The 12,006-nt window shown below is 39.4% G+C and overlaps 2 protein-coding genes across 2 annotated transcripts in view; one reads left to right on the top strand and one right to left on the bottom strand.

The window, feature by feature from the left end:
• Positions 1-2,988, top strand: part of LOC140228010 (probable ATP-dependent RNA helicase DHX37) — a 27,496-nt gene extending 24,508 nt beyond the window's left edge. Inside the window, exons 28-29 of the mRNA XM_072308406.1 lie at positions 527-624; positions 1,285-2,988. Coding sequence (XP_072164507.1) covers positions 527-624; positions 1,285-1,373 — 187 coding nt within the window. The 3' untranslated portion in view covers positions 1,374-2,988. The remainder of the gene's footprint in view (positions 1-526; positions 625-1,284) is intronic.
• LOC140228008 (integrator complex subunit 2-like) overlaps positions 2,989-12,006 on the bottom strand; it is a 46,678-nt gene continuing 37,660 nt past the window's right edge. The window contains exons 16-22 of the mRNA XM_072308403.1: positions 11,104-11,220; positions 9,891-10,137; positions 7,279-7,389; positions 6,776-6,883; positions 6,187-6,292; positions 5,237-5,407; positions 2,989-4,452 (exon numbers count right to left, since the gene is read on the bottom strand). Coding sequence (XP_072164504.1) covers positions 4,289-4,452; positions 5,237-5,407; positions 6,187-6,292; positions 6,776-6,883; positions 7,279-7,389; positions 9,891-10,137; positions 11,104-11,220 — 1,024 coding nt within the window. The 3' untranslated portion in view covers positions 2,989-4,288. The remainder of the gene's footprint in view (positions 4,453-5,236; positions 5,408-6,186; positions 6,293-6,775; positions 6,884-7,278; positions 7,390-9,890; positions 10,138-11,103; positions 11,221-12,006) is intronic.

The raw sequence follows: 12,006 nt of genomic DNA on the forward strand, positions 1-12,006 counted from the left end.
TAGGTGTCTTACCACCACCATTCCAATGTGTGAATCTCTCTCTGTCAAATTTTGGATAAGGTTACTCTGATGATAATCTAGCCAACAAAACAGTGTGGTCACTTTACTGTGATGTGAGCTTTGATTCTGATGTACCAATGCAAATTTGTGATACATGGAAAGTACAAATTGTTAGTTCAGTTCATGAGGCAAGGCAAGCAAGGTTGCTTAAGTTTGTGAGTGGCATCTGACTTGAGGTGTTCTGAGAAGCTGTTATGAATCGTTTATTGTGTTTACGAAGGAGATATACTATATAATTACACTGCATGGTATGACAAAGACACTTTCATCCATTGCCAACTTCGGTTATAAGTGACTATGATTCATTGGGAAGTACTTAACAAACTGCAACACATTGTAAGGAATATCAACAAGAAGATAGAAATTGAGAGCTTTTGGTAGACACAGTGTAAAAATGTAGACACACTTGTCAGAGTCACCTTGTGCTACTTTGAATCTTTGACCAATATCCTCTGAATTTCTCCAGACTACAACCCAGAACTGAGATCCTGCTAAAAGCCCTGGCAGGGAAGAATGTGGACACTAAGGCAGCTCTTGTACAGGTCTGGAGAGAGGACAAACAATGTGAGTTTCTGTGTCAAATGTTATATTATTACCTCATGTCTCTACTTGCCAAAGGAGGCTTTTGTTGGCCTTGACTTGACCCATCACATAGACAGGTGTATTGTATAATGCCCAAGTTTGTTATTACTTTGTGTATCATTTTAGAGCTTAATTTGCACTTCAAAACATTGGGCATGTGTACAATGAAAGTACTGCCCATCATTGTTCAAAAGAAAGTCTCTGTTTCATTCAGCTGACACACGAAAGTCCGGATGTAATGGAACAAGTTTTACATGACATTTTGATGGATGATTAAGTTGGATGAAGAGATAACCAGTTGTTCACTTTCCTGTAAATATCCCTTGAGCTGCAAGTTTGTATTTAAATTTTGTGTTCAGTGCTTGTATAGGATGATGCTGTACTTACTTTTTGAGTGCAGTCTCCTTTCCTTCTGTCTTTCTCTTTTCCCCCCTCTCTCTGATAATCTTCATTTTGCCACTGTTTTCTACCTCCATTTCTTTACCCAATCACCTCTATATTTTTTGCTTGTTTCCCCCTTTGCTCGTTTTTTTCATTCCATCTCTTTGTTTCATACCCTCCTTCTCCCTCTCTAATCATCATCATTTTGACACTCTCTGCCTCCATCTCTCCACCCACTCATTCCCCACTGCCAATCACCAGATTTGCTGCAGGCATACCAGGAGTGGCTGCCCCAAGATCTGCATGCTGAGCTCCTGATGTCATGGCCCCCGATTGATCTAGACGAGTGACGTCGCTACCACTGGTCAAAGGAATGGGCGATGTCATCTTCGTCTGGACTAGTGTGATGAATGATGGGAAGACAGTGGGCCAGGCTCTAATAAAAATGACACTGCTCTTGACCACACTCTGTGGGTCCTGTCATGATGACCAGTCAGGTCACTCGAGTTATGCATTTTCACACAGAAGTGACTCACATTGTATTACCATCCAAGGAATTAAACCAGAAAAAAAAACCAACTATTTGTAGTCTCTACCAATGAGCATTATTGCACTTCAGTGACTAAAAATGGCTCATATTTGTAATGTGCCTGCAGCTATAAGAGGTACTGTCTGTCATGCCGTAGTGATTTTACATTTGGTATGTGCAAGCATGAAATTTTCATTGAATGGTCACATCAACAGCCTGCCAGACTCCCTCTTTGTTAAATGGATATAGAAAGTGTTGGCACATGCAGTGTTGCGTAAGTGGTATATGACTGACGAGGACACTGTTGTTATTGATCAAGCAAAGTTCCACCGAGAGACTGACAACTCAATGCAAAACTAATTTCTTGCAAGCTACACTTTAGTTCGTCTGATGGTTACAGTGTACATCAAATCATGTGGTAGCTGAAATTGTGTGAAGCACGTTGACTGATATGAGGCAGGAATGAATCTCAGATGTTGTTCGCCCTGGTGCTGTCTTTTTACATCTATCGCATGGATACGATCTGTGTTGGACCTCTTATAACTTTAATAGTAAGTAGAGAGAATATTAGATTATGCAAGGTATAGAGGACTTTAACCAGGAAGGACCTGGACATAGTGAATGTCAGTGAATGCTTGCTTACTCAGACCCTGCATTTCTTGCCAAAGATTCTAGGCATCAAAAGCAGCTTCAACACTTTTTGGTAGCAGAAAAACTGATTTTATTTTTTTTTAAATGGTAAATTACACATTTCATAAAGCTTTCTACTTTAATCACACTGTTTTCATTGTGCATGACTTGAGATGCCAGTTATGTAAAGGATTCTTGCAAAACACTTGAATTCCATCCTATTACCTTGCAGAAATTCATTGATTTGTGACAATATACTTTTTTGATAGTCTCTACCTTCAGAAAAAATGTGATTATATATTTCTTCTTCTCTCATGATTGTTTTTAGTCTTTATGTTTGGGTTATGTCAAAGCCAGTGATTTTGAATTCAATTCACTGTACCAAGTAATTGTATTCCTTGACTACAATGTGGAAATACATGCCTGCAGGGAGACCTAGTTGTTACACACTCCCATAAAAACTTCCTTTTGGTACAAGGTGATTTTGGCAATCCCAGTGTGTCCTTGTATGTTGGAGTCATCGGCTCTTCATATGGTTCAACCACCGTGCATACTCCTTCGTCAGTGAATGGATGCCATACAAGTGAATGTGTCATTGTCATGCTTTAGTTCCTGTAGCTACTGTGCATATCAGCTGTACCATGTTTTAAGCACCTATGAGAGAAGTTCAGCTAATTGTCAGTACATGCAAGATGTATCTGTGTCAATTGTCAGTGCAGAGTACCATGGTGTCTTATTCCTACAAATGCACTGAAGATAATGCATTGTATGTAAATAAAGAAAATAATACACTACAGACAACCTAATACTGGTCTCCTTGTTTTTGTTTTATTCACAAAATATTAATATTCACATTCAAGTCTTGTGGACATGTACTTGGTACAGGGCCATGCAGTTGTGTATACAATAGCATTACAAACGTCTTTGAGTTTGTTTTATATGAGCCAATACTGTGAACTTACTTTTGCATGAAGTTATGCTGCAGGCACATTTGCTCCAACCTCGGAACTAACTCTTTATCCTCCCATACCCACCAGACACTCTTGGTCAAACAAGGAAATACTCTTTGAATATAGCAATAAAGCCAAGGTTCTGATTTTTGGGCTGTTATCCTCAGTTTCATTAGGAAGAAAAATGACTGTTCTTGCTACTCCATATGGGCACAAATACATATCTCACTTCCAAGTTTTGGTGAAGAGTATTAACAGACAAGGATATATTTTCCCCCTTTTTCATCTTCTACAGGTGTTTATGAAAGCTTTCAGAGAGCAGTGCAGGGTTTATAGGTTCATTTTTTATATGGACAAAAATATTGTGTAGCATCACCAATACAACACAGTAACTTGTCCTCAACACACAGTACAGTACAGCAGTAATATGGAAATAATGGCCATTGTTCTAAATTAACATTTTTCTTTCCACTACTGCTAGTTTGGTTTTAATCAGTTTGCCATACAATGTACTCCTGGTGGTCATTTGATCCATTTCACTGCCCTGCTGGAAAATGTTACTATGTCCCATCTTTTGTAATAGTCCACGTGACTATCATTGAATTCAAATAGAAACTTGGACAATTGCATGCAGACACAGGTTCACAGTATTTTCTAGTCGAGCCCTTTTCTCAGGATATCTTCCAATTCTGTGTTTTCTCATGGCCATCATCTTCACTTCAAGGAAGGATTTCTTGATGGCGACTGATTTACAAGCATCCACTCAACTGGCTTCATGGCAGTTTCATAAAACTTAAATCAATTTTTCTTGCATGATGCTACAACTGATGTGCATGAAGCCTTGAAGTTGGCATAAAGCTTGAAGAGAAACCTGGCTTCCAAGTATCCCTGGGAAGTCCATTCCTTCCGTACAGACTGGTTGATGTGCGGATGGGGAGTGAATTTTGTAACTACAATTGCATGGTAGTGTCCTTGGCAAGGAGAGGAGTATTGATTTGTTTTGAAGGTCCAGTCACTTTGCACACATGCAAACAGGACTTTACTCTCACACTCGATGGTAATGTTCAACTGTGAATGTCTCTGTAACCAATGGCCAGATTGTCAAGGTCTTCTATCCACAAAGGATGATGGGATGATCCCAAGCTTGGTGCAGGAATCAGCTGTCCGTGTCTTTCTGTAGGACAGCAAGCCTGACGATGTCACCAAAGGTCTCCTCAATGGCAGCCTGCAGCGCACGGTCACTGTTCTTCTCGTTGCTGATGTTGGCACTGGCCATCTGACCCTCTCGGCTCATCAGCATGGCTAGCTCAGCATCATTCCCTGTAGGAACCACCACATAGGGCAAAGCAAGGTATCACTTTGTGGTGAAGGAGGCAGGCAGAGTTCTTTCAATACAGAAATAAACATGCCAACTACAATACTGATGGTTTGATATGGGTCAAATAAAAAGAAGTGAATTTCACTGAACATAATTCATCTTTTCTATACATTGAAAATGCAACATAACCCATATCGGGCCAACGCACTTGTGTAAACAAACACCTCAGTGGCCCAGCACCGTTTGTGCACACACGCCGACAGGCAGACAACTCTCCAAACAATCGCTCTTCATTAGCAAAAAGTAAACAAAACACAGACAAGTTATATATCATTTGAAAGAGGATAAAATTCCCTTTTAAATGATATATGACATGCTGCCATTCAATGCACAGTGCAGTCATAGCACTCAGCAGAAGTGAAGTACAGTCATCCAAAAGTTACGAAATAAATTTGTTTGTTTGCTTTCATTCATGGATTAAGAATAGCAAATGTTGTAATTTTACACATCCAGTACCCGAAATGAAATGATTCAGGTGTGAGTTTCTTCAGTTTGTCTCCCTCTACAAATTAAATTTGTTAAGATCAAGCAACTGTTCCATGTTCATCGTGTCACTGCCCGCAACCAGGGACAGCCTGGTGGTAGTGTTGCTGCCCGGAAAGCAGTAGATGACAGGTTCGAGTCCCACTGGTTCCTTTTTTCCGACATGTTTGTTAATTTACAGATGAAACTCACACCTGAATAGAAGCATTAATTCTAAAGCCTCAAAAGAGAAGCCATGCTCACCAGTGTATGACGGGCTGCTACCTGCTGCTGATATCCTAGAGGCACACATTCTCCCTAGCTGGATCAATAGGGAGGTGATATCCTCGTAGAGAGGTGGGAAGGCTCGACAGATACGCACGAGGGAGGGCAGAGTAGTCTGGTAGAAGATGGCCCATCTCTCCACTGTCAGGACTGTTGTCAAGAGGGTGAGGAGACGTGTGCACAAAGACATTACATCACTCGCTTCCAATTCATAATCATGCACTTCATAGTTAGTATCCATGGTTGAGGAAACTCACAGAAGGTGCTCTTCATTTAATACAGAGCTGCCAACTTTTGTAAAAGCCTTTCAGTACTATGATGGCTGAAAATCAGTAATTTGCACCTTTTTTGAGTGAAAATCAGTAATCCTTAACAGTGTTATAGAATTTATCACGGACAATGATTTCTAAAATCAGTAATTTGCTTGTAACCTTCAGTATTCTTGTCCAATTTCAGTAGAAATTACTGAGAATCAGTACTAGTTGGCAGCTCTGTTAATACATTCATATATTGTTATATCTTCAGGAAAACAATTTTCTCATTAAGTACATAGACCAATTTGGAAATTAAACATCATATCACAGGGAATTAAAGAGATGATCACATGTTTCTCATTAAGGTGTGAACTTCATCCATCCATTTATAATATTCTGGGAGATTCTTGTAAGTTTGGATAATGCCATCAAGTTCTTTTTGGTGAATAAGAAATGAAAGTAAAATTCATCAATATCCTTTATTCAAGTTGTTTTACTCACTGAACAGATTGTGAAAGACATCTGTTCTAAGTAGCTGGTGGACAGAAGTGCTCAGGGCAAAAATACTGTAGGAAACACCACGCATCCTGCACAGATGGCAAATGTATACACACAGGTTAGTTCATGTAACTTGTCTGACAAAATGCCCATTACACACGGTCGACAAGAACTTACCTGTGAGAAGAGATGACATGACGTTGACAGCAAGTCTTGCTACACTGAGAGACTTGGGCAGGGCGTACTGGAGGCACAGATGTGATGTCAACTCTATCGCAAACATCTGGTGGAGGAAAAAAGAAGACAACCCAAAATGGCGGAGAGATTCATGGTCAACTTGTCAATCAATGACTGAGAAGCTTGTGTACTTTGACATTTAGATTCAGCTTGATCAGCTAATGTCTTGGCTCTTAACTTTCATCATTATATCTATTTGTAACTTTTGTTAACCCGTTGAAGACGAGTCCCAAGAATACTCGGGCAGTTGTCTATGGGAAATGTGGGTTATATCAAAATCAGTCTGTCCTCACTGGATTAAGAACTTCAAGAAACAAACAAACAAAACAAAAAACAACAACTGCAAATTGCATATGTCAATACAAAAATGGAGACAGATGGGCAGAAAAGAATTTATTTGAACATGATCTACTTGGTCAACACTGAACAAGCTTCCCTCCCAATCTGACTGGATGTACCACTATTTTTATACACACTAGAGAAGTATATAGTGACAGGGGGAGGGGTGAAGAAGCAGTAAAATACCAACCTGTTTTGTGATGTCGGGTTGGGCCAGTAACTCTGGGATGTAATCCAGACAGATGTGCATTGAAGGGATCCCAGCCACAGTGTATGGGAGAAGACTGCTGGCATAGCCCTGGGGGTAGGGAAGAATGATTTTGAGATTACTGAACTCATCAGCAGAGACAATGTTCTAATAATCACATTTACCATTGCAGAAAATGCATCAATATGCAAGCAAGGCTCTTCAAAGTGGAAAGCAGTGACATTGTTACTACAGGTTGAATCTGAAGGGTGAAAGATTTTCCAAGTCTACAAATAATAGGTACACTAAAAAACAACAAACAAACAAAAAAACACTATTTTGACTCAACATACTGGCTGCCATACAAACATGTATCTGTACATCTTACAAATGCAAGATGGTGCTACACAGCGCCGTAACCTGGAGTACGCAGATACTCAATTATGGCATGCTGCATCATATGTTGCTGCATGACAACAGACAAAGGCCTGGGTTCTGTGTCTCACCTGGAAGTGAATGAGCTTGGCCAGACTTGGGTCAGCAATAAACATCTGATGGAGGAGAGAACAGACCTGACATCTGACCTCTCGTAGGCATGACAACTGACTCCCACCGTCCTGTCCAAGCAATAAACAACAAGCTATTAAAATGAAGTGGAGTTTAAACTACACAACACACACACACACATCGTTTTAGCAGGAGGGAGCAAACTTCTCTGTGATATTCTTGTGCATGCATGGCTGAAACCACAACATGATGTATGACATCTCAAAAGTTAAAATCCTATCAACAAGAACAGATGCTGGTACAATGACCAAGCTGTTGACTAACACAAGAGAAAGGTTTTGTGATACTTCATGGTACTGAAATAATATATTCAATATATCGTCGTTGGGGTGATAAGACCTTGTATCTGCAATTTTGGTGAAAATGAGTTTTTTGGATTAATGGTCAAATAATGGGTTAAGTGATGTCCTGTCCAAATCCCAACTGTCTTACTCCAAAAATGAAGCCACCACGGCATGTCAAAGGAAAGGCTATCCCATTCGCCACAGTGCTTTGGCCGCCATGTTTTTTGGCTCTCCTGAGCATTTGCCATTTTGTAGATACGAGGTCTTATCGCCCCAGCGACGATATATTACATGGAGTCTCTTTTCAATTCCAATGTTTTTACCCATTACTCTCAGATTGAACCAAAAAGCCGATATCTGATCTTTGAAACCAAAAACTTAATAGATTAATTTTTAATGTTTTGATACCCCCCCCCCCCCAAGTCTCCTTACGTCAAAACTATTCAATAAACATATTAAAGTTTTCCCATCTTAAAAAGGCACCTAGTATCGCGCGCCTGCTGGGCTCTTCCACTTGCACCAGCACTCACCTCACTCACCTCATTCTCTGTATACCGTATGTCAAACAAAAAAAAAAAATTACAACGGGACCCTCCGCAATGATACCTTTAAAAATAGTGAATCAATCAAAATACAAATTCAGAGTATGAAACTATAACTCATTGCCCACATCTTACAGAAAACCCCATTCAATTTGCTTCTGTGGTCAAAGAGAAATGAGGAATTTTGTAGAGGATGTCAGGAATCTCTTCCCTCCAAGTTCTGTCTATTGTATTCACACACAAGAGCATCAAAATGCTAAACTTGGAAGAATCAGACTCATGACATGCTTTACATCATTCCACATTTTTCTGCGACCTCTTAACCAAATTGAATGGGGTTTTCTGCAAAACAGAGCCAAGATGTTATATTTTAAAGGGTGTGTACAGTTCTGGTCGAGGTGAGGATTTAGCTTTTAACGTTTTGCGAGATATTCAGAAACCACTCTATGAGGTGTCAAAGAGCATGCAGTTCTAAGGGGTATCAAAAGTTTATTCGATGAAAATCGGTTTTGAAATGGCTGAGATATCCAAAAACAAGGTAAAACAAAGAGATCCTAATAAAGTTGTGGCATGTCGCCTTTTATTATTAGCACTTTTTTTGATATCTCAGCCATTTGAAAACCAATTTTCATCAAATAAACGTTGAATCCTTCTTAAAATTACATGCTCTTTCATATTTCATAAGAGGCTTTTCATTATCTCACTTAGAAATGTTCAAAACATGAATCCCCACTTCAACCAGTACTGTACAGTCCCTTTAAGACCCTGAAGTAGCATTTAGACAGTTTAGTCATATTGAGTGTTATCAATGCGAAAATTTGATTGTAATGTTTTTTTTTTTCGAGATACTGTATATAGTGTCTATTGTATTACATTTTTTTTTTATTGCAATGTGATGCCAGAATGTCACTGTTTGTTTTTTTCTCACTTTTTCTTTTCTTTTCGATAAGTATACATGATGCATGTTTTGCCCATTTTTCTCTTTCAAGGCTATCTTCAAGCTATATGCGTATTTGATGACAGTCTTCTGCATTTACACTCCAAATTCATGTGCCATAATTCAGTCAGATCATTTGATTTTTTTATATCTCAAGTGGTTCCCAATTGACGTGTTCTCTTATTCTTTTCTTTAATCTGTGCACGTATATCTCAGTTTTATATTCAGATGTACACACATGTATGTTCCATTGTCTTGTAAACAAAAAGAAATGACTGTATTTCATTTTTGTAATATAAATTCGATGCAGAAAATTCCTAATAAATTCATTTGAATTTGAAAAAATTTGAAAAAATAATCGCCTGACAAATTTTCACAAATGATCTGCTGGCCAGCGTTTGACATTGCCACTTTGCCGATACTACACTGCTTGCAAATGGCATTGAGTGAATTGTGACACGCTGATGTGGTGATCTGTGATGTAGCAATCATTCATGCCAGAGCCATTTGCAATAGTTTACCAAATCTATTTCTGATAAGCGCTATTTTTTGATACCATATTCCCACATGCAGTTCTCTTATTCCACATCAATTTTCATCCACTTTCACTACACACAGAACTGGTGAACTAATTCGCAATCACTTGGAAATCTATTCCAACAAGTCACATCTATACAAATTGATGGCAAAGTGCAAATGTTGCCTGCTACCAAAATAGTACCCACTACTGGGTATGGAGTGTGTGGGATGGGGCACACCAAGGCCTTCACCCACTGATGTCCTCCTACCTCCTCCTCATCAAATGGAAGGCAGACCTCCAGCAGGATCTGCACTGCAGCACTCTCCTGAGTGAGGAGCAGGGCTGCCTTCAGCTCCTCCCTCTCCACCTGGGAGGGTAGGGGGCTGGCTGCTGCTGGGTCAGGTCGGGCTCGGGCCACGGTGGGGTTGGACAGGATGTGGGAGGAGAGGTAGGCACGGCATGCAGCCAGGTAGGCACGCAACGTCTGCAGGATTAGCTCCAAGATAGGTGGACATCTGGGTAGGAGAGGGGTGTAGGAGAGATTCAAGGTAAAGGAATGGATTCATATCTCCCTACGAAGTCTGTGCTATTGAAACTTTTGCTGTTATCTACACAATCAGCATAGCCTCTGTTTGCTTCTACAAAGTAATAACACCCCCCCCCCCCCGATATATTAATACGTAACTTGTTCAGTGTAGGATGTAGGCAACTGGATACAATTCCACATGACAGTCATTTTCCAAATACAGATGATTTGAAAACATCCAATTCTACTCCAAGATGATTCATAGACATAGACTTCACAGGAAATTGTAAAAATAGCATCAGTGTCATATTTCTCATAGAAAAATTGCTATAATTACAATGGTACTTGATGGCTTGTGAATTTGAAATAAATTATTAGTCCCTGCTGCTGCCTAATTGTGCAGGTGAGGAGAAACGATGCTTCCTCTACCTTTAGACACAACTAGATACACACGACTAACACCGAGAATCTGACTGACTTGAAACCAAGTGTCAGTCCTGGTCAGTGCTCTCATCAATACTTATTTTAATAAAAACAGAATCTGGGTAGAACAAATAAATAAAAGTATGGTGCACTCCTCCAATAACAAACACAAAAATTCATGTCTCAAAATGATCATCTCTATTTCTTTTTATACTTGATTTGTTTAACTACAGTAAAATTTTCTTTGTAACTAAAGAAACTGCCAGTCCAAGAACTTAATTATAACAGGAATTACCTGTACATGGTGAATGGGGTTGTATATTAATATATTTGTGATTTAGAATTCAAACAATGTACTTGAAACTGAAATATAAAGACCTAAAGCATCTAAAAGGAGACTAACTTTAAAGGTAAGATCAACTTAAAACCTTTGCCTGATAAGTATCAAGTGATGTTTACTGGCTAAGATAAAACAGAAATCATTGGATTTACAGAGACAAGAGGTTCATATCAGAAAAGCCAGATGGGATACCTGAAAACTCTGAGATCACAACGAAGGACTATCAATGGGTCAAGTGTCAAGTCTTCTTCATTGTATGGTGAGACTGGCTTCACCTTGGACAGGGCATTGACCGTCATGACATGGAGCCTGGACATGAAGGGGTCAGACAGAGAAGTACATTTGATAGTCGGGTGATTTGGAAGCTTCCCAAAAAGAAACTGCCCCCCTCAAATATCCATAGCAGATATCAGTTTTCTCCTTATCTATTTTATTTATTCAATTAATATAATATATATATATATATATACAGTGGAAACTCGATATAACGAGATGGTCGGGACCGAGTCATTTTCCTCGTTATAGCCGATATCTCGTTATATCAGTAGGCATAAAAGAAGGCATAAAATAAAGACATTAATTTGCACATGTGGGACTACCCATCATATTTCAATCAATACTGATAACTTGATATTGTGTGTGAGGGAATTACTCACCTTTATGGGTAAGAAGATGTTTTTCGCCAAGGAAATCCAATATCAAGAATGTGATTCTTATTAATTGTAGATGTTTGAATTTGCAAATTTATATAGCTTGCGATTGTATCAAGATCGTCTGTGGATTGGTATGTGGTTATATTGTACGGGTGTGTGTTGTGTGGAAAGCTTGAATATGGTCTGCACAATGTTGTGTGTGTATGTGACACATTCTGTATACTTACATTATGACTGCGTGTGTGTGAAGACGGGAAATTCCCTAAGTAGAAGGCCAATCACAGCATCAGATTGCCTCACACCTGCTAAACGTCATGATGATGTCATGTATGGCCGTCCCACCACATTTTACAGTGTGCGTGCACACACACACACTTCACACGTACAACATGCAGTGCTAGGTGGTGCACTGAAGAAAGTGATTATGTGTGTACAAGACAGT

Source organism: Diadema setosum, chromosome 4, assembly GCF_964275005.1.
Source record: "Diadema setosum chromosome 4, eeDiaSeto1, whole genome shotgun sequence".
Classification (NCBI taxonomy): Eukaryota; Metazoa; Echinodermata; class Echinoidea; order Diadematoida; family Diadematidae; genus Diadema; species Diadema setosum.